This window comes from Ambystoma mexicanum, chromosome 1p (genome assembly GCF_040938575.1).
Source record: "Ambystoma mexicanum isolate Mex_15411 chromosome 1p, UKY_AmexF1_1, whole genome shotgun sequence".
Lineage (NCBI taxonomy): Eukaryota > Metazoa > Chordata > Amphibia > Caudata > Ambystomatidae > Ambystoma > Ambystoma mexicanum.
In genome coordinates, this window is record NC_090921.1 from 471,163,341 (window position 1) to 471,187,022 (window position 23,682).

At 46.0% G+C, this 23,682-nt stretch overlaps 1 protein-coding gene across 1 annotated transcript in view; it reads right to left on the reverse strand.

The window, feature by feature from the left end:
- FAM32A (family with sequence similarity 32 member A) overlaps positions 1-23,682 on the reverse strand; it is a 72,496-nt gene that overhangs the window by 39,085 nt on the left and 9,729 nt on the right. Inside the window, exon 2 of the mRNA XM_069649324.1 lies at positions 18,596-18,746. Within this exon, the coding sequence (XP_069505425.1) occupies positions 18,596-18,669 (74 nt within the window). The 5' untranslated portion in view covers positions 18,670-18,746. The remainder of the gene's footprint in view (positions 1-18,595; positions 18,747-23,682) is intronic.

The following is a 23,682-nucleotide window of genomic DNA, read 5'->3' on the forward strand; positions in this document are numbered from 1 at the left end:
TGTTTAATCAGCAGACTGGAATTATTGGATCACAAAAAAAAGAAAAGTGGGTTTAGAAATAAGTCTACTTCAAGTATACAGGAACACTTCCGCACAGACAGTTCTTGGTGATAGTAATGACCGCAAAGGAAAGGAGCTCCCTTACTGGAAGCCAATGAAGAGACGAACAAGCCTTACTGCGCTTAAGTTGGTTGACAATCCTTACAGCACTATTCTGCAATATCTGAAGTTTGGCTATGCTAACCATGAGAAGAGCCATGCAAACAACTACCACAATAATCAATTTTCATCCAGACAATAACTCATGCCAAATGAGCATAGTTCTCTTTAGATAGAGTGGGGAACGTTGAAACACTGATTGGTTTGGGCTTTCATGTTCAGGGTAGCATCAAGATGGACTCCTAGAGTCTTGACTTGGCTGCGAGTGGAATGGTACAGACAGCAATAGTAAACTCTTTGTACCGTGAGGGAAGCCCGACTAGTCTAGAAGGTGTGCCAACAATCAAAAATTCAGTTTTAGAATCATTAAGAGCCAATCTATTACAAGCCATACAGCTCCCTTAGTATTTGTAGCATCCTGCTTGTAAACCCCCCCCCCCCCCCGATAGCTGAAGGGAGGGTTCAGCATAGTTGGTATCAAAAACACAGATCATCCAAGATGTCAAAGAGGGGTTTAGTGAACACATTATAAAGAGTAGGGGACAAGCACGATCCCTGCAGCACGACGCATTCAAGATTGATCGGTATGGCTGCAGAGGTCTCACCAAAGATAAGAAAGAATAAACCCAACTCGCGGTTCCAGATGAGAAATTGGCTAAAGAGCGCAACCTATCCAGTCAGAAAATCATAGTCGACCAATCAAAAGCTGCAAGAGATCTAGAAGCATGAGCAAGGCACCCTTGTACAGGATCTGTAACATACTAGACTTAAGATCGAATTGGGCAGTCTCTGTGCCACGTCCAACCGTGAATCCATACTCCCTGTGTCAAAATAGATTGTGCTTTTCTTTCCAAGGCACGGCAGAACCTGAAGGTATGGAGCCCCATCAATGATTTTTAGCAAGAAAGGCACATTTGTTATTGGCCAGTAGTTAGTGCCCACCGTGTGGTCCAGCAACAGTTATTTTTCAAAAGTAGGGTAATCCAGGCCTATTTAAAAGATGACAGCATTGTGGCCCTGCTTAGAAGGCATTAATACATTTGGTGATGGGACCAACCAAAATAGAAGCACATTCTTTAACAATAACTGCTGGACAGGGATCCCTGTACAAACCGTAGCTTTAAGACACTTGATATCGGATGTAACATCTGGTTCTGAAACCTTACAAAAATTGAAAGATAAAAAGTGTAGGGGGTGAAGAATCCCTGAATCCAGACAAGAAAGGAATATATGTTTGTTTGAGGAATTGCCTGCTGCAGCCTACAAATCTTATTCATAAGAGCACCCTGTATGGATGTACACCAATTTTCGTCCATCAAGATGGAATATAGTGGTTTCACGTCTGAAGATTTAATTTCCCTGAAGAATTTAAGTAATTATTTAGAATCTGAATTTGCAGAGGTGATGCAAAAGTTGCAATACTCTTCTTGTACTTAATAAGTGAGCTCTTATATTGTTTGGATATTAACAAATAACGTTCCTGGTCATTAGCTGATAAAGTCCTAAGCCAGTTTTTGTAGCGTTTGTTTTTCTCTGATTGCAATTTGTACAACTCTAGTGAAAACCAGTTTGTTGGTGATAATGCGATCTCTTAATGGGGTAACGTTATCAATTGCTGAAAGTATTGTGTGGGAGTAATGCTCTGCAATATCGTGAGCTGAGGAGAGCTCAACAAAGGAGAAAGTGCAGCTTTGGTAGCTCTGTGCAGGTTACGTTTAGAAATCGAAATAGGAGTAGGATGTACTCTTGTATTTAGACCTGGAGTTGGCACAACAAATTTAATAAGGTAATGGTCTGACCAAAGACACAGCGATATATCGAGGCTTTTAATAGTCATGCCATATGTGCAGACCCAATCCAACGTGCAACCTTCTCTGTGCATAGTAAAAAATGCATAGTGAAACCTAAATCAGGAAGTGCTTGATTAAGGGAATCAGGAGCACGGTCTGTGCCGTCATCAAATCAATGGTTAAGGGCCCTGAACAAACATTCGAGGACGGTTTAAGTATTGGAGTGAGAGTGGAGATCAACCGAGTCTCGAAATATGCCATATTACTTGGAATATAGAAAATATAGAAACTATCCGCGACACAGAGGTTAACTAACAATTTAACCAGAAGTAGTTCTAACCTTCTGGAGCTTCAATAGATTAGTCACGTATGTTGGGTTTTAAAAAAAAGATAGCCACCCCACCTCCCTTGCCCACAAGCCTGTTCTTAGTAAGAATAGAATATCCATTTGTAACACCAAGTGTCAGATGAGGGCCCATGGTATCCTAGAGCCAGGTCTCTGTAATTGCAATGAGGCCGACATTGTTTTCTATAACCAACTTATATTTCAATAGCATGTTTGACCAAAAACTCTATTTATGAGAGCACAAGTTAATTTGTTGCCACTTGCTATTTTATTTATTTTACATTTATAGAAGTGCACTTAACCTAAGGGCGTCTAGCCGCTAGTTACAGGCAGACAACGTTACAAGGTATGGAAACATGGGGAAAAAACTTGTTCCGGGAATTTAGGTAAATAGGTGAGTCTTTAGCTGTTTCCGGAATTGTGAGAAGGATGGTTCAGCTCCCAGTCCATGAGGGAGGGAGTTGCAAAGTGAAGGGGCAGAAACAGGGAAGCTGGCACCCCCAGCTTTGGCTCTTTTGTATCTTGGGATGAAGAGTATGTTGCAGTATGCAAGGTAAGTAGGTCTGCTGGAGCAAGATCTAGATAATCTGTGGACCAGGTAGCTCCGGGCGGTATTGGTAAGACATCTATGAGTGATGGATAGGATTTTGAATGTTATTCCCCCAACTGACCCACCACACAATATGTTGGCTGTCTCCATGAGCGCCAGCCTGGCTTCAGAGCATCCAGAGCTATGGAAACTGCTCTCCTGAACAGCCGTGAAGAACTGCTCTCAAACCTGACTAATTTTCCTTATGCTCTCATCCTCCTTTGTCACTGGCCTTGGACATGGTCAATCATGCCACCCTCATAAAGCGGCTCTGCGATACCCTTTGTATCACGGATCTGGCACTGTATTGGTTGACCTACCCATCTAAAATCGACCTTCCCAGGTGCAACTTGGCCATTTCTTTTCCTCCATCTCACACTCTACCTTTTGAGTCCCTCAGGGCTCTATCCTATCGCCTTGCCTCTTCAACATCTACCTTGCCCCTCTGGCCCACTAAACATTTCCAGTGTTATGCTGATGACACAGCTCTCCTTCAAGCCCCCCTCCCCCAACCTCCTTCTTCCTCTCTCATTCCCAACTGACTGCTATTCAGGTATTGTGCACGGCTAATGTTCTGTCTAAATGCCAGTATTTGTATTTGTTTATTATTTGTATCGCACACCTAACCCTAAGGTAACTGGGCGCAGGAAAATTTAGCATGTTACAAAAAAGAAAAATAAGGGACATACATATTTACATGAAGGATAGGTACAGTAATGGTGAAAGGGTCGACATGGGTTACAATTTACATATTGGACAGGCATTCAAGATAAGTACAGATATATGCAGTCATAATGACAGGTCGACTGGGTTACATATTAGTTAGAGACCCAAAGTTACTTGGTACGCAAAACAGAGGAGGGGGTTGGGGGGGGGGGCGGTCTGGGAAACTCTACCGGAACAAACACAGCCCATTGACTTGTTCTTGGGTGGATGGCCCCTGGGAGAGTCTCAACCAAGTCTTTAGCTCACTGTTCTTTTCACAGAGAAGACATTTCCCCGCATATCAGTCTTTGTCCTGCCCAGGGGCCGTCCAGCACCGAAATGCTAGGCAATTCTCCTCTGAACAAGAGTACCACAGCAACCCCAATCACGTGTTCTAAGCCTAGTTGGGCATCATCAGTGAGGTGAAGCTGTGCCTCTCTAAGAGCAGTGAGCAAGGGGTCCACGTATGGATTCCCCTGGTAACTTAAGGTGACACCCTAAGTTACTTGATATGCAAAACAGAGGGGGGTATGGGTTACATATTAGTCTGACCCTATAAGACAGGAACGTGTACATACATAATAGTCAGAATTAGTCTTACCAAGTAAGGCTGGTGCGGGTGAGATGGGTGCAGCAGGATACTTAGGCCAAGCAGGGGTTGTGATGCAAGATCACTGTGAGGCTGGTTCATTTGGGCTCAGGTGGTGATAGGCTTATCAATAAGCCACAGTTTGACGTTAGTTTTGAAGGCATTGAAGGATGGTTCTAGTCTGATGGACGGGGGTAGCGAGTTCCAGAGGTTGAATTTGGGGACTGAGAGGAGGTGGGTGTGGGATCTGGTGAGGCAGGAGGCGTGATGTAGGGAGAACTTGTCTGAGAGGTATTTAGGAGCGGTGTGTGAAATACATTTTTGGGTGATTGCCAAGGTGCGGAGTGCAATTCTGTCGCGCGCTGGGAGCCAGTTAGCATTTTGTCTGTGGCTGGAGATGTGGTTGGATCTTGAGATATTTAGGGCAGATCTTAAGGAGTTATTTTGTAAAATCTGGAGTCTGTTTAGATTTGTTTGAGGTGCCTGAGAAGAGTGTGTTGCAGTAATCTATTTTGGAAAGAGCTAGGGCTCTGGCTAATGTCAAACAGCTGGTGAGGGATAGGTAGGGCTTACAGGCATTGATTAGCTTGTTAGTGTAGGCAGTTGAGGAAATGGCGCTCACTTGTTTTTTGAGAGAGTAGGTGGAGTCTAGGTAGACGCAGAGAGTCTTTATTTCTTTTGCACCTTTGATTATATTACCATCAATGATGAAGGACGAGTACTGAGGGTCATGTTTCTTCAGACGAGCTTGGGTGCCTACGTTCAGGAGCTCAGTTTTTCATCATTAAGGCAAAGGCTATGGGCCTCATGCTGAGGTGGGCGGAGACCGGTGCCGGTAATCCCTTTGCGCCCTATTCCGAGGTCCCTTTGCAGGTCCCGTCCTTAACGCCTGGTCTGATCAGGCGTTAAGGACGGGACTTGCAAAGGGATTTCAGAGCCAATAACGATACCGTAATTTACGGTACCGTTATTAGCCGTCTTCCCCCATTCCCATTGAGCCCTATGGGGGCTCGAATGGGGAATGGCTTTTTCAATGGGGTCTTACCGGTCCCGCAAAGGTCGGGCTACACCGGTAAGTCCCCATTGAACCACGTCGGAGTCATTACCGGAATTGGAGGCAGCCATGGTGCTAATAGCGCCATGGCTACCACCAATCTCGGAATGACCCCATATGTGTTGCCATCCACGCCTGGATTTCCAAATAGATGTTATTAATTAGTTTGGTGTCGTTGGCGTAATGACCTGACAGAGTGATGAGGACCTGGGTGTCATCTGCGTAGTTTGTGTAGATGACACCCATGTCGTCAAGGCGGTCGAAAAGGAGCTTCGTAAAGATGTTACATAGAGTTGGGGATGTACATGATCCCTAGGGAAACCCACAGAGGATGGGGATGGGGTCTGCGGGGGCAGAAGGAGAGAAAACCCTAGTGGTATGGTTGGAAAGGAAAGATTTGATCCAAGAGGAAGTGTTAGTGGAGAAGGCTGCAGCAGTGGTTAAGTGGCCAGTGAGGATCTGGTGGTCGACCAAATCAAATGCGGCCGAGAGGTCTAGCAAGAGGAGCATGGCCAGCTTGCCTTTGTCTCTCAGCTCGTCCATCTGTATTTTCAGATCCAGGAGGGCGGTCTCGGTGCCGTGCCTGGTCCGAAAGCCTGATTGACGTAGACCAAGTAGGTTGTTGTCTTCCAGATGTTTCTGGATATGTAAGTAGGCAACTCGGTCCAAAATGTTTAGGAGGAAGGGGACAGTGGTGATGGTCTATAGTTTGTCGGTGTGTTCGGGTCTAGATTTGGCTTTTTTAGGAGAGGAATGACCCAAGCTTCCTTGAGGTTTTTTGGGACCAGATTAGTCTTAAATGAGGCGTTTATCATAGTGGCGATGAAAGGAGATAATTCTTTGGCGCAGTCCTTGATAACGGAGGCTGGACAGGTGTCGCCTTGGCATCTTGAAGGCTTAAGGCCTTTGATGAGGTTTTCAACTTCGCTGGGTGTGACCATTGTGAATGAGAATGATGGGCACTGAGGGTGTTGAGGTTTAGGAGGGGCATTGTCTAATGAGTTGTTTGCAAGGCTGTTCTTTTTCTTTTCTATTTTAGCTTGGAGGGAGGCTATTTTGTCTGCTAGGGCTTGTTGAATTTTGGAGCAACAGGCCGCATCTTTAGTGCAGTCTGAAGAGGGTGGTGCTGGGGATTCTAGTTCCCTTAGAATATGAAAAGCTCCTTAGTCTTGGATTTGGTGTCAAGTATTCTGGTGTTATAGATTTCCTTTTTGGTAGAGATCATGCCTGATTTGTAGATGGTGGCTGCATTGGAAAATAGAGCCTTGTTATGAGTAGAGGGATCTTTGCGCCAGTTAGTTTCTGCAGTTCTTTTTAGGTTTCTCAATGATTTAAGTTCTGAGGTAAACCAATTGTTGAGGTGAGCGGCAGCTTTGGCTTTTTTTTAGTTTAACAGGAGCGATAGTGTCCAAAGCGGAATTCACTGTAGTATTATAAAGAACAACCAATTCAGTGGGATCTAGATTTTTGTAGTTGGTATCATCCAGAATGTTGTTGATTAGTGGGGTTAAATTGGGTGGTGTAATAAGACGAGTGTTCCTGGAAAGTGAGGGGAAGGGGGCGATAGCAGGTGTAGGAGGTGCGGCTCCCTTAATAGTAAAGGATATGAAGTGGTGGTCTGTCCAGGCAACGGGTTCGTTCTGAAGAAGGTTTATGGAGAAATTCAAGTCGGATAGCCAGTCTAGGGTACGACCCATGGCATGGGTGGGCTCAAAAATTTGATGCTTGAAGTAGAGTTGGGATAAGGACTTTTCAAGGGCGAGTGCATTGGCATCGCTTGGATCTTGGAACCCCAGGTTCAGGTCTGGAGCCTGGTTTTGTGTTTGAGGAAAGGAGGCTTGTGATATCTTCCTCAAAGGAAGAGATGGGGCCTTGTGGTCGGTAGGCTAAATGAAGTAGGATAGTTTGAGTGGCTGTCAGTGGGATTTTAGCAGAGAGAAGTTCAGCTGAAGGTAGGCCAACGCTGGTGGTATCTCTAAGGCCCAACAATGTTTTAGCTATGATGGCGAGACCTCCTCCTCTGCCAGATGATCTGTCTGATCTGATAATCGTGTATCCTTCCGGGAGGGCTAATGCGAAGGTGGGGCCTGCTGCCTGGTGGAGCCAGGTTTCTGTGATGGACAAGAAATCAAGGTTGTTTTCGATGATGAGGTCTGCAATGTTAGTGGCGTGGGCAACTAATGGAGCGTGCATTGATCAGAGCTCCTTTGATGGTAGGAGTCTGTGCTACAGTGTTTGGCTTGTGTGGTTTTGGAGTAATGACGACTGACGGTGTCCTTGTGTGGGTGGTGGCTGGAGTGAGCACTTCGGATTTAGGGGTGACTTTAGCAGACTGGGGAAGTATCCTTGGAGGATGTGTATGGGTGGTGAAACGTGAACGTAGTCTCAAGTACCTAATGTTAACAGAGCACGGGATCAGAGGTGTGGGAGGAGTTGCATACCGCTGTATCCATTCCTGTGGGCTAAGTGAGGCTGTTAAAGGCTTGGAGAGGGGGGAGAAGTTGGTGGGTGAAATGGAGTGGATAAGTGGGAGAATTGAGGCCATGGTGAGGGTAGCTCTGTGAAAGGCGGCCATAAAGGGGGTCGGAGTAGGATTTGGAGCGGGCCTCCAGAAGTTTGGCTGAGGTGGTATTAGCGTGGGTCCTCCAAAGGTGGGTATGATAGGTTGGGTGATAATACGCTAGTTGGGGCACACAAAAAGTAGACTCGGGGGATTTGGTCAGCCTAGTCCGATAAAGGCCAGGTAGGTACACAATACAATGGTCACACGAGTGCGCAATGTTTATGCAATTATGGGAGGATAAGAATGGTCTACTGGCGTGTAGTGCATGCTGCTGATGAGGCGATAGCATTGATGTGACATGTTCAGGGTAGAGGCTAGGTGGACACCCAACATTCTGACAGCAAAGGATATTTGGATGGTGTGGTTATCACTGGTAGATGCTTGGCAGTCTGGACTCAGTTTGGAGAGAAGGGAGGGGTTACGGATGAGGAGAAGCAGGGGGTGTATCAGACACTTTTACTCCCTAGAAATTGGCAAATACTCCCAAAAAAAATACTACCCAATAAAAAAAACAAGAATAAGACGTGTAGAATCATGCGCCCACGCTTTCACACTCACAGCTCCATGGATAGGTTTGGACCAGTAGTGCACATACCACCACAGGAAAAAAACTATTTTAACTACCCGACTGAAAGAAGCAAACATGCATCTTTTAAATATTACAAAAACATTTTCGTTTTTTAGTTAAAAATGTTTTACTTGCTTAGAAAATACTCTAATTGGGAATTGGACTTACATTTTTACTCCCCAAAAAATCATTGTACTCCCAACTTTTAAAAAAAAAATAGGGAGTAAAATACTCCACTTCCAAATCTTATCTGGAGCAGTGACAGGAAACTTGGTTTTCTTGTCATTGAGCCATAAGAGATGGGCTGCCATCCAAGTTTGGATGGTTTTGTAGATGGCATTGGGGGGTTGATCAAGCAGCGGCCGTAGGCAATCTGAGCTGAGATTGCGTGTGGATTTGGAAAGGAGGGGAGCGTTACGGTAAAGACATGGTGTAGGTTCGGCTTGAGGAGGAATGGTGAAAGATTAGATTATCTGACCAGGCGCAGGGGTGTATATCGCATGACTGGTGAAGCAATTATGGTCCAGTAGACAATCCAATGTACACCTTAGGGTGTGAGAAGGCTCAAGGGATTTTTGTGAAAGCCAAGGGCGGAGGTTGCGTTTGCGAGGGAAATGGCCGCCTTGTCGAAGCCGAAGTTGAAATCTCCCATGACAAAGATTTTAAGGTTGTCCAATAAGAGTTGAGAGAGGCTGTTCTCAAATGCACTGCTAGGTCCAGGTGGCCTCTATATAATGTGTAGGGTGATTGTATAAGTGGGAGTCAAGGATAGTTTTCCACCAAAAGGGAGTGGCTGTTGGGGAAGAGTGGCTCAAGGCAAGGTACGAATGGAGAGAGTATCTTCAGCCCTAGAGATAAGGGGTGTATCACCCACTTTTACGCCCTAAAAATAGGCAAATGATCCCAAGAAATGTAAAGGAGAGTAAAAATACTCCCAACAAAAAATAGGAAATAGACACAGTGGACCTTGAGCCCCTGCTTTCACCCACCAAGCTCCATGGACATGTTTGGACCAGTAGTGCATGCAGTACCACAGGAAGAAACTACTAATTTTACTACTGCCTGATCAGAAGAAATACACATGTATCTTTTAATGTGTATGAGTAACTAGGTGCAAAGGAATACGTATTAAAAAACATTTGTTTTTCAGTAAATACTCCCATTGGGAATTGGGACTTACGTTTTTACTCCCTAAAAAATTGTTTTACTCCCAACTTTGAAAAATAGGGAGTAAGATACTCTCACTTCAAAATCTATCTGGAGCATGGAGTATCTTTATAGAAGACTGCAACTCCATCAACTTTTTGCTTAGGCCCGCCATTCCTTAGAATGGCGTAGTTAGGAGGCACGGCAAAAGAGGGCAAGGCCTGCTGCCTCATGAAGCCAGGTCTCAGTGATGGCTAGGATGTCAAATTTGTTCATAGTGAGGTGGTCAAAAATGTCTGTGGCATGGGCAACAAGTAAGGGAGCATTAATGAAAGCACAGAGAATATTGGATTGCGTTTTAGGGGAAGAAGGGGCCAAGTGAGGAGCCTATGGCCGACGCACCCGGTGCTGTGGCCTTGGAGCATATGCGTTGGTTGCAGGTACAGGTGGAAGGAGGGGGCGGGGGTGGGAGGGAAGGTAGGGCAACAAAGTGCAATCGGATAGATAGATGAGGCGGACAGATTCCGTGCGAGGATGAGTACGTACAGTGGTATTCTTATTAGGTGGGAGGGAGGGGTATGTCAGTATCAGGGATGTGGCAGGTAGAGGAGGATTCACGCTGAGAACACAAGGGTATACCACCACTTCAGTGGTTGAAATGTGTCTGAAAGGGATGGTTATCAGAGGGTCAGATGCTTCTCTAGGCAGAAAGTGGGGGTAGATCTCTGTCATCGGCTGGGGCCTCCCTCTGAAACAGCCCCCCTGCCTCTTTCAAACTTGAGCAGGACCACCCAAGGTTCAGGAAGCAACTCGAGCCCTTCCTTTTCGCTTCCGCTTTCTCTCCCTCGCTGATGTCGGTCTGCTGCGCATAATGGTTACCTGGCCACCTACGGGACCAGGCTCCTGCACAACCAGTTGCCCTTGCACTGCGCCCGGGCCTCCCAACCACTTAGGGACTGGTTCTGCAATGCTACAGTCCCCCCACTCAGCACTTATGAGCCACCTCCTTGGCAGCACTTATGAGTTCTCTTTTGCACTCTCCTCTCTCCCTCGGCACTTCTTCCCCTCACTCCTCCCCACACTTGCGCGATCTAAATGACTAGGCCTAGTAAGATTGTTGTTTTGTCCTCCTTCCGTCTTCCCTTCCTTGTCTTGTCGCGCCTAGAAACATTTGTGTACAGACGTGTTATAAATGATTTATCATATTCTTGTAGCAATGTTTTGGTGATATTTGGTGGCTTATGGTACCAAAAAGCACCAAATCCAAAAAAAAGGTTCTGCATGGAGACAAGCCAAGATGTATCAAGCAATGAAGAGCTATGACAATGTCTGGCTCATCCTGGACGCCTTGCATCATAATAGGAACAGTGCACCATCTCAATAAGAAATTATTCTCTGCCCCTCTCCTGAAGTTGTCTCAATGATTAGGCTTTCCTTTTCCCAGTCCATGAATGTACACACAATGCATATTTTGTAAAGAATCCAGTGCCTCATAGAAGTACAGAAAGCTTACTGCCGTATATTCCTTCATTTGAGTTCCATAATTGCAAAAAGAAACATCCCAAGCGAAAACATCAAAAAAGGTATGTAACCAGAAAGGGTATCCTTGCTTTCATTTGGTCTTTTGCCATCTAGCTGCCATCAAAAGTGGTCAGGATTCGGGCATTTTGTTCTATATCTGCATTTCCAGAAATGGGAGAAGAAAATACTGAGGGAACCCCCCCCCTAACCCCAGATTCTGCTTCTTCACAAATCTCCTTTAGCTAGACTTCACATCATTCCACTCAACTACAGACCACACCATTATCAAGCATTCTCTTACTCTTTCAGAGGTTTAACAGATCATACATTTAATCAACTCAGAGTCATCTCTGAATCCTGAATTAGGATTTAATATTGGCAAGCAGATGCCAACAGTATCCAATCTCTTATACAAACAGGATGTCTTGCATATCGCCACCCCCTCCTCAAATCCCCCCGAAAGGCTTTCTCCATAGGCATCTCTGGGCCACTAGGTGGCTCTCAAATGCTCACCACCCTTGACTAGGCCTCAACCCTTCATTTTTTGTTTTGAATATTATATCATGTGGTCTGTAAGTACATCAAAAGATGCATATTCACAAAAGTATATCTCGTTTTCATGAGCCCCATCTGTCTGTCATGATGCATCAACAGAACATAGGCGAGTCAAAATAGATCAGTTAACAACCTATATGTTTCATAACAATCAAGGATGGCTATAGTAAAGACGTAAGGAAAATGTCAACTGCCTAACTATGGAAGAACCGAAGATTGCCCCACTAAGGATCCTAAATCTCAATTTCAGGGCTACAGTGCCCATCGTGCATCTTAATCTCAATTCCACAGATGTAGTGCTGATTTGTTCCTTGACAAGGTCAGCTTTACGGATCTCACGCATTGCTCAATTCTTGACAGCAAAACTTCAGTACAGTCCTACTGCAAGTACCTCATCTCCAACCCAATTTATCCTTCACCTGCCATATTTAGGGCAATTGTCAGGCCTAGATTATTTCTCCCTCCAGTCAGCGGTTGCCCTCCTGGAACAAAAGCCAGTTCTAGGCATATAGTGCCCTTTGCAAATACCTTGCAAGCGACTATTTCCTTCTTCTTCCTAAGGTTTTTTTTGTGCAGTTTGCGATATTCTCCTCCGCCAGGCAGAGGTTGCTTTCCTGGACTAGACCAACAGTTTCTTCCTAGTATAATGCCAAAAGTAGCATAAGGGATTCTTCCTGGGCATTCCTCACAGAAACTCTCTGGGCCACTATCTCTTCCTCTCGCCCTCTCTCCAGCGTGCACTCCTTCCCTCCTAGGTCAGTGAACCAGGCTGCAACCTTTCTCCATAGCCATATGCTCTTTTATAGTCCTCTCGATTGGTGGTCCAATGTAAAAAAGATTTTGATGCATTATTTATCGATTTCTCTGTAACATGACTGTTCCTATCCAGGCGTTTCATCCCATCTAATAGGTTGTCAGCTTTTGTCAATTAGTAGGTTCATGTTGGTAACGGTGCACAATGAACATTGATGTGGTGGCAGAGCTGAAACGTGAATAAGCCCATCCATCAGTTTGAAATCAGACAAAAGTGGATTGCCTGTCCCTCAGCTCTGCAGTGCAAGCCCAAGTTTGCCCAGGGCCTGTACCATTTTGGAGAAATGGTGAGTGCATTACTCTTCCAACACAAGTCACCTGAGAAAGTGCTATGCTTGTGCATGGTAACAATATTCAATAGCTGCAGCAGCAGTTCTCAAACCACTCCCTTGAGATGGGGCATTGTTGACTCAGCAGGCTATTGAAGATTTTATGGCAGTTGGGACCAGGGCTCCCTCCCCCAAATGAGAAATGATTATTCAGGAGACCTTTAGGAACAATAACAGCCAACACGGTACCAAAGACAGTATGGGTCGGTTGCGCTTTGGCTGGCGGGTACCAACCGAAAGCAGTGGTATGAGAGCTGGTAGCAGAGCAGGGACATTTGGAAATCACCCAATTACCTTCTGCATGTAGCACTTCACAAAATAGGCCAGCAACCCTGGTCCACAAAGCCTCTCAGTAGTGGTGCCTAATGTGATTGTCGCACCATTAATTCCTGAATCAAAACAATTTTGTACCACAACATTTTATGCAGTTGATTGAATACATTATACCAACCTCACCAGTGTTATTGGTCATATGACCGATCGACATTGCCTTGGCATTCAGTAAAAGGAAACTACAATCTCGCTAACTGATGTAGCTTGTTTGAAAGAGTGTGTCATTTTTTTCATAGGGTGCCAACAAAACCAGATCATGAGTAGCTACTGGGTATTTAAATGAGCAAGAAGCTGATCTGACCTTGAACAGTACAACATTTTATTAAAGTCACTACAGTATAGTTTTGGGGTGAACAGCATCTTCACCTTAAACAGGTGATTTATTAATTGTGGTGGCATGAAATGAGGCGTCTGATGAAAAGGTAGCGTAGTGGTCATTATAGACTTATTCATAGAATAAATAATTCTTCTTCTTCCAGTCTCTGAGCAAGTTCTGGACCCGTTACAGGTCACGCCACCACCCTAGTTTGTGCTCCCCATACATTTGCCTATGCGGCTGCGAGTTGGCCCAGAGTAGACGGTCTTGGCGCAGTTCTCAGACGCACAGTCGTCCTACGACAGGCCATGCCACCACCTCTCAGTTTCTCTACTTCATGTGCACTGGCTCCCAACCGTCTTGCAGGATGCAGTCCAAGCGTCCCGCTGCTCGTCTCTGCTACACTGGTGAGCTGCCTCGCTACAATCTCCCAAAGCCCAGTCTAAGCCTTGCATGTTTCTCGACAGCATCCTCGCTCGCCGGGTTCTCCTTCCGTATTCAAAACAGAACAAAGTCCTTCTTCGCGGTTTGGTTTAAATAGAGAGGACAGTCCCAGCGTAACGTCAGTTCGATTGACAACAGCTGGTCGAGCACTCTTCCTACTTAATTGTAACATTTCAGATGCTTATTCATCGCTGTACTCATTAGAGAGGTTGTCCGACAGTTTAAAATAACACATGATTTCAGACTGTATCCTAAGTAGAGAAGATAAGGGTGGTATGTGGGTGGGGGGCAGGGGGTCAGGAGTTAAGGGGCTGTGTCCCAGACTCACATTCTTATCACCAGGATGGGAGTTCCTCCAGCATGTTACCACCCCTAGGGTGATTATTGGTTAGCAGCCACACCGCCCTAGCCTCATGGGAAGGGGCTCCCCTCTGGGGAGAAGTGATGCCATCTGGAGGATCGTCACATGCCCTTATCAGTAAGCATTCGGCTTCCCCATCCACTCCCTTTGAAACAGACATGAAATCCACATTTGCCTCTTCTTTCCCCTTCCTATGCTCGACATGAAAGAAAAACAGTTCTAGTTCTAAAAACCAGCGCATAATGCAAGAGTTAGTGTCTTTACGTAGACTGAGACAGGTTAAGGGGGAGTGATCTGTCACTAGTTTGAATTTGCGACCAGTGAGCTAATACTGCAGATGCCCTACAGTCCACTTAATGGCAAGGCCTCTAATTCTATTGTGGCATCATTCTTTTCACAGGGAAATAGTTTCTACTCGTGTAAATGATTGGATGCTACACCGCATCATACTCCTGCGAAAGGCTGCCCAAAGACCCACCTTAGAGGCATCCGTCTGCAAAACAAATTCTTTGTTGAAATTGGCTACTTTAAGTACCGGTTTCCTGCAGAGGATGCCTTAGAGGGTGTCGAAACTGGCATCGTCTTGTTTTTTTCAAGCGTAGCTTCAGGGTTTAAGCATCCCTTAGCTTATTGGTCAGGCAGGACGTTATTCTGGACTACTTCAGAATAAACCGCTGGTAACGTCAATAAGTCTCAAAAGACTCTTACGTCCTCTCGGTCTTAGGGGGTGGATTTTCGTTTCTTCACAGCCTTAATTTTCTCAACTTAAGGTTTCACCAAGAAGTTCCTTACAAAAAAAATATATATAAATAATTCATATTTTTAAAAAATGTTCTCACTGCAGACTGGGCCAAGTGGCACAGCTCTCAAACCCGCCCGCCTTAGGGCTCTTACGGTTTTATAAAGGTAATGTAGATGTTCCTTGCAGGTTTGACTATGGATCACGATAACAAGATATGCGCCATAGAAGTTGGAAAAGGGTTGCAATATCCTAACCACGAGTCGCTCGAAAGTTGGGGGTGCACCATGGAGTCCAAAAGGTCAGACTTTGAATTGAAATAATCCTCTAGGAGTGGAGAAGGCTGTGTTTTCTTTGTCATAGGGAGTTTAATGGCACCTGCCAATAGCCCTTAGTCAGATCAATCCTGGGAAGGAGATAAGAAGTCCAACAGTGCCCAAATCCTAGCAGCAGCTGCATCAGCAGCATTACACATGATGCTGCCCAAGAGGTAAACCCAGCTGGGTCCCTGCACTCGGACACGGTGCATTTATCCCCTTTAAAATTGGCTGCCGCCATGTATGCACCAGAGCCTCATAAAACTTGCCATCAACTTTGCCCGCCTCCACGAGATGCGGATTGGCTGGTTTGCAACTTCATCATGGAAGGAGGGAGATGGCAGGCGAAGCCGGCCCCCTATGAAGGCCATCTACAAAGGCTGATGACCTCCCCTGTCTGGCCCCGTTAGGCCATGGAAGGCTGTAGGTAACCCCCATCCTTACATGCAAGGAACATGTCATTTTGCCCATCCAGAAGAATATCCTCCCCCTCTGTCCCCTCCCGAATCTCCCACACCATACAACAATCCTACCTTCCACCTCCCTACCTGCTTGAATCGCGTCGACAGAGCTCTACATGCCCACACATTCACCGCCATACCAGTACTGCTCCATCTAGAGACCTGGTTCAACTTTATCGCGCTGTACAGTGGCGCCATGCCTGGGAACACCAGGTTGGCACGCCTCACATTGCGCACCTCTCACCTTAAGGCACCCCTTGGCGGCTTTGGACTCTACTGCATAGGATTAAAAGTCTGAATTCGACTACAATCACTACTGGCCTTTATCTTCTGCCCGGTGCCTACACTGAATCCGGTACACGGAATATCACGGCAACCAAAATTACATGCCGTTCGCAGCACTGATACTGCTTAGCGATAAACACTAGAATGCAACAACTATTACAACCAGCTCAGTCAGGGTGCCCGCTCCATATATGCAATCTGGCACACAAACTAACACTGTTGAATATTGCACGCTGTCACATGTATCGCCCGCTCCAACAAAGGTTACCATAACCACCATGTCATCGTCTACCTTCTAATCCTCTAAAGCGCCATCACAACACCCCCCACCATTAACCATGCTACACCTCGCATATCATGCCCCATTGACACAAACTGTCCTATTTCCAGTACTAGTGACCGAATCCTTGGCACCTCCTCCCTTAAATGTTGACTCATGTAAGGCTACCAGCATACCTAGCATTCATCCCATCAATGCCATACCTTGTATCACCTCCAAGGCAACTCTCTCACAAAAGGCAGATGCCCTGCACTCTGCTCCTCACTGGCACTCACCAGTCGAAATACTGCCGTTCCCAGTCAAACTCACGAGGAGCAAAGTAAGATCTTGTTGGACCCATCTGTGACATCCCTAAAGGGAGCTCTGGTGAATGCCAGATCATTAGCAGCCCACCCCCTCGACATCTCCGACCTCATCACCTCCAATAACCTTGACTTACTAGCCATTACTGAAACATGGCTTCACAATGCATCAGGTCCCGCCCTTGCCTTAGCCATTACACCCGAAAATAACTTTTACCGGAAAGACAGAACTGAGTCAAGAGGTGGAGAGGTAGCTCTTATTGCCAAAGAGTAATTTTCAATTAGAGAAGTTTCCAATGCTACTATTGCTTCTGGGGAGCTATTAACCATCAAATTAAGTCTCACACCTCCACGATAACCATGCACTTGGTCCATTGTGCCCCAGCCCCAGTCCTCCTTTGAAGAGGAGCTGCTTCACCTACTCTCCATCTCCAAGCCTTCATCCAAGATGATACTACTTGGCAACTTCAACTTGGGCCTCAAGGACGAGGCCAACACTAATGCCTTATCCTTAGCGGGCTCCCTAAAGGTTCTCAACCCCACCCCATGTCAAAGGCTGCACTTTGACAGGCTAGCTGACCTTAACTGCAGTGTCCTAGTCACCTCCAACATGCTTGTCCCTAAACTGATCATAATATTATCTCATACTCCATTCCCAGGGCAAACCCTCTGCCAACCATGGCTATGCCTGTGCCCCCTATGCCAACTTAAAGCTCTCAGAACATAACTAAAACTAGCATCTTGCCTCTGTTGAATGAGCTTTACATCCCTCAGCCACTTACTAGCGACCCTGCCGCTATGGTAGATATCTACAATCAAACTCTTACTCAGGCCATCAATACTGTGGCCCCTCCCACTCACCCAACGCAAAGCCAAACCCACCTTGCATATCAATGCATGGTTCTCAGAGGACCTCAAAGCTCTCTGCCAGAAAAAACATGAGGAGCAAAAGAAATGGAGGATCAATCCTTCCGATTCTAATAAAACTTGCTTCTCCTTCTTAGCAATGAAATACAAACAGGAGATCCTCCAAGCAAAAAGCACCACCTAGAATACCAGAATTACCAATGCAAAACCGATCTCAAGTGTTCATGAAACTGCACAAGCTGGAATCTCCGGCACCCCTTCCAATTAACCGCAGTAAAGACAGTACCTGGTGGGCCAACATTCAAAATGCCCCATTAGATAAAATGTAGACGCTATAATACAAGATCCTAAACCCCCACCCAAAAAAGAAAGAAAAACAACCACCCCCCGTCCCCAAACAAAAATCACACTGAACACCTCTTCTAACCCCATTGCTACCGGACCTCTGGCGCCAGTACAAAACTTATTTCCAGTCTACTTCAAATGTGCCAAAGAAAGAGGTTATCCAGATCAAAAGTAAAGTGCGCTTAGGTTTTGTGTCCCACTTCAGAGAGACCTCAACACTGTCCCCAATCTGAAGCAGTCGTACAGTTTATGACCGCCAAGCGACTGAAGTTCTAAGCCATGGGTTACAGGGGCTGTGCTGCTGAAAACTACTTCACATTTTCTTTGTTTGCTCTGGCAGCAATTGTTTGATTGCACCATTAGCAGAGAAATCAGAGTCCTCACTGGCATGAAGGGGGGCATTTGCGCGTCACACTGAAATCCCCCCACCTGCTTGAACATGCCGTTAGCCCACTTTACACCACAGAAAGGCTTGATTTTGCATGCTGCAGGTTGCAAGAATTATTCTGTTTTAAGAAATGTACTTCATGTTGTAATTTAACAGACATTTGAGTTATCAAAAACAGCACAGCCTGTTATTTCCCTTAAAGAAAAAATTATAAAACAGCATCTTCATAGTTAAGGGACAACCACCCAACGCCCTCTTAAGACACACTTTTTGCCGATTCCATCTATGCAAAATAAGAAAACGCCATTGCACAACACTTTTCTTGTTTTGCATGGAGCACAGAATCAGGCCCTCGATTTCCCTCCCCATTGTGATATTGACACCTCAGCACCCTTTGAACAGCGAACTAACGATCGTAACGGGCTCTTACTTCTTGCCAATAGCCATCCCTGCAGCACCCTTAAGGTTCAGCGACCCCCGTTGCACCGTTTCGTATTCTGACATTATTCTGGTGCCTGGAGCTGTGCAACCACCGTCTGTATCCTTTCTTGTTGACGAACGCTTCCGCTGTTACTTCCGCCCTGCAGGATATAGAAACAGAAAAAGACTCAACCCTTCTAGAAAGTTCCGTCACCATCTTTAAACGGCTTGGGGTTTCATCAGCTACTGGCACATCAGCGCTCAATACTGCATAGATGCTACCTATTATTTATTTAAAAAACAAACTCTAAAATATAAACCGTAGGAACAAAGATAGTAATTTAAAGCATTTATATGTTCAATAGCCAAATGCACAATAAAGAGAAAAAAAAACAAATGTGTATGAAAGTATGATATTATTTAAAGTATTGCTTCTAAAAAGTAACTCAATGTTTTTGGAAAAACTATTTTTTGATGATTGGAGAAGAAAATTAGCTGTTCTTAGAATTGTCCTTTTGGTTAACGTTTTAATCAACTGCACAAGAAGTGGTTGCGTTCAATCAATACACTGTCAATTCAGCTGCTGTGTGATTTCCGAGGTAGGCTGACACCATGTGGCCAGTTTAAAGGTTACCTAAAAAATGTTGGGAGGCAGTTCTCTGCAGATTGAGTGGAGTCATCAGTCTGAGGCTATGCTTTTCACAATGAGGTAGACTCCATTGACTTTTATAAATAATGAGTAGAATTTACGCAGTTTAATTAACAAATCAAACACTTAAAAACATGCTATAGTATTTATACAATTAAAAATGCAAATAGTGACAATGACTTAAGTGTTCTAGACTCAGATCACTGTACAAATACACATTCCTACATGCCTTATGGCATTCGGACGATGGGACTCCAGTGCTGACATTTTCTTTGAATTCAGGTACTTGTAGTAATTAATTTAGAATAAGGTACTCCAAGACTATACATCCCAGAATACAAAGGAAAAACACCATTGAGGCCCAAATCTGAGCTTATGATAAAACTAGCAGGTGTACCCGTGCTTCGCGTGGTAATTCCTAGGGCTGAGGGGTGTAAACTTGGACACAGTGTAAGGACACGGCTTGCATTAATAAAATGTACTCCCTCATCCAAAATTGGATGGCTAACAATAGCCTTTGCCTCAATGGAGAAAAAAAAAAACAGGTCCTCATAGTCGACTCCTCAGCCAGACTCAGCAAACCCCACCCGACTACACTTCCATAGTGATAGATAGCACCCCCATCACCATCTCCCACAAAGTCAAAACTCTAGGAGTGCATCTTGACTCCAGTCTCACTATGAATAACCACATCAGCACTCTCGCCTCGTCCACGGCATATACAGCCAAACTCATTACACTAAGCAGGCTGTTCATTTCCTCTGAAAACTGCCTGACACTCGCCAGAGCCCTGATCCTAACAAAGATGGACTACTTAATGATCCACTATTAGGTACCTCAAAAAGAAATATAGACAAGCTGCAACTCCTCCAAAATAAAGCCCTTAGAGCAGCTTGGGGCATTAACAGAAGAGAGCATATTTCTCAACACAGAAGAGGCGCACTGGCTTCCAGTACAAACGAGAATTCTCCACAAAACTATCACCATCACCCAATGCATCTCTGACAACTCCCCCATCTCAGTCAAAGCATTTCTCGCAAAAATATAGCCAGAACACTTAGATCCAGTGCCAATACACACCTCCACATCCCATGCTTCACAACATCCAGATCAGGTAACGCCAGCTTCCCCATAGCAGCCCCCTGCATTTGGAACTCACTTCCTACCCACCTTAGTAACGAAACTTCCTTCCCTAAATTCAAAACATGGCTGTTCAACAAATAGTAACAGCGCTAGAGAAAAACAGCGTGTCCCCTCTATCTTGAATACCGCCACATCCGTAATTTTCCTGTGCTTCATTTGTAGAACCCAATGTTTTCCCTATACCCATGTAACGGATCAGGTTTCCCAAGATGAATGCTTATCGCTCAAGATGCCTATGATGTATGTAACTGTTTAAGATTTCCATGCAGCCATTGCCAGTGGTTGGCACACTGTTTGAGATGGCGGGGAACAACATTGTCAGTCCCATTGACCCTCCCACTTCAGGTGGGCATCGGTTCATCCTGGTCTTGGTCGATCATTCCACCAGGTACCCTGAGGCTATACCCCTTCGGACTGTTACTGCGAAGGTGGTTGCCAGGGCTCTCCTGGTCATTTTCACCCGTGTTGGATTCCCTAAGGAGGTTGTCACTGACAGAGGATCCAACTTCATGTCTAGTTACATGAAAACTATGTGGAAAGAGTGCAAGTGACCTACAAGTTCTCCACCTCTTACCATCTCCCCATCTCCAAACCAATGGTATGGTTGAGAGATTTAATAACATTCTTGGGCATGCTAGGCACTTTGGAAGAGCCCCTAAGGAGGAAATGGGATCTCCACCTGCAATGCCTGCTGTTCGCTTACAGAGAGGTACCTCAACAGGGTGTTGGTTTCAACCCCTTTCAGTTACTCTTTGGACATCCTGTGAGGGGGGGCCTTGCCTCAATCAGAGAAGGTTTGGAAGCCATCCCTCCAGGTTCCACCAAGCAAGTGGGGGACTATGTGTTAGGCTTCAGACGGAGGATGACACAGATGATGGGTCAGACGACAGCGAATCTCAAGGCCAGCAAGGAATTGAATAAGCACTGGCATGACCTTAAAGCTTTGCAAGTGGATTGGACTCCGGAACAGGAAATCCTTGTGATGGAGCCTACCAAGCCTAGAGCTTTGGCAGACAAGTGGACTGGACCCTTCAGGATCATCTCCAAGATGGGCAAAGTCAATTATCTGGTTGACATGGGAGTCCCTGGGGTAGCCCCTCGGTTATTCCACTTTAACAGGATCAAGCCTTTCCACAGGCGAGCAGAAGTCTCACGTCTCTTGCTAGCTTCAGAGCAATAAGAGGATGAGAGTGAGCCCCTTCCCGATTTGCTGCATAGCAACCCTCAGCATGGCTCAGTGGAGGGAGTACATCTCTCTCCATATCTGACGACAGAGCAGCAGAAGGCCTCCAGGGCTTTGCTCTGGCAGTATGCCTCTTTGTTCTCACTGACACCAGGCCTTACACTGTGGTGTAGGCACGAAATTGACACTGGTGAAAGTGTGCCTGTCAAAAGCAGGTGCTACCGTATGTCAGATACCGTTAAGAACCACATCCAGGCTGAGGTCGCCAAGATGTTGGATCTAGGTATTATTGAACCCTCAACCAGTTCCTGGTCCAGTCCCGTGGTCTTGTTCCCAAGGCAAGTTCCCAGGCAGGTACCAAGTATTGGAGGTTCTGTGTGGACTACCGAGGAGTCAATGCCGTCACCAAAACTGACGCGCACCCATTGCCCTGGGCTGATGAGCTCGTGGACACCATAGGTGCTGCCAAATTTGTGAGCACCTTTGAACTTACCTCAGGCTATTTGCAAATAGCTCCGACGGACAATGCCAAGGAAAAGACGGCGTTCTCAACACCTGAGGGACTCTACCAGTTTAGGGTCATGATTTTTGGGTTGAAGAATGCCCCTGCCACCTTCCAGGGATTGGTCAATCAGGCGCTCAGTGGGCTGGAGGCCTTCTGCGTGGCCTACTTAGACGACATTGCCGTCTACAGTTCCACCTGGGAAGAGAATTTGACACATCTGGATAAGGTGTTGCAGGCCTTGAAAAGGGCTAACCTCACTATCAAGGCTACCAAGTGCTAGATAGCTCAGGGGAAAGTCACGTATCTTGGTCATGAGGTAGGAGGGGGTCAAATCCAACCTCTCCCAAGTACAGGATGTACATGACTGGCAGACTCCCAATACTCAAACCCAGGTGAGAGCCTTTTTGGGCCTCACTGGGTATTATCGCAATTTCATGGCAGACTATGGAACCATAGCTGCACCACTGACAGCTATGACTGCACCCAAACAACCTAGGAAGGTTAATTGGACTAAAGACTGTCAGAGGGCCTTTGATGGCTTGAAAGAAAGTTTGTGTAGGGCACCTGTGTTGTATGCGCCTGACTACAGCAAACCCTTTATCGCCCAGACGGATGCCTGCAACACCGGAATTGAACCCGTCTTGTCCCAGTTAGATGACAAAGGGAGGGAACATCCGATCTGATCATATTCATCAGTAGACAACTCAAGGGTAGAGAACATAGCTGGGCTACTGTTGAAAAGGAATGTTTCTTTATAGTTTGGAGCCTTAGGCGTTTTAGGCCCTACCTTACGGGGTCTACCTTCAAGGTCCAAACAGATCATAAGCCCCTGAAGTGGCTTATGCAGATGAAGGGTGAGAACCCGAAACTGCTCAGGTGGTCCATTAGCCTGCAAGGGCTAGACTTCACCATAGAGCATAGACCAGGGAAGGGTCACGATAATGCAGATAGTTGACCGTCTGGATGAGGGTGTCTTTCTCATGGGAAATTAGGCACCCTAACCTCAGTCTGGGGGGGGCGACTGATGCTGGAAATGCATTGGAGGGTCAGGGCCTCCCTGTCTTGTCCTGTAGTCCTTTTTCATTTGTGTTCTGTATCGTTTTCTGCCCAGGAGTCCATGTGGGACTCCTGGCAGTGCAGCTCTTTCTGTTTTTGGTTTGGTGTACAGACCCATGGGATATCCTTATGGCACCCATGGGTGGGGGTACAACCCTGTGCCCCTAGTGTATGATTTTGGGCACCTGTGTGTGGCCCACAGAGCAGGGTATGGGCTAGTGGCAGCTCCATGCTGAATTTGACAGACAGGTGCTCTGAGTATTCTCCATTTTGGGATACCCAGGCCCTGCCATCGGAATCAGTTGATTCTGATAGGAAACAAGATGGCCCCTGTGGCCTCTTGCTTTCTATTGCCGGTTACCTTGTTTTCCCAAAGTCCTGGGAAGCCCTGACTCTGTCCCTTCCCCCTGACTGGCTATTGGGTGGAAGTTCCATGTATGGTGGTGTTGTGAAGTCCAGGCTAGACTGGCTGTAGCCTTCACAGTGACTGTATGTTGTGGGTACACCCTGTGGGTGGAACCTGGGTGAATGGAGTGTGTGACGAATATGCACTTCTTGTTG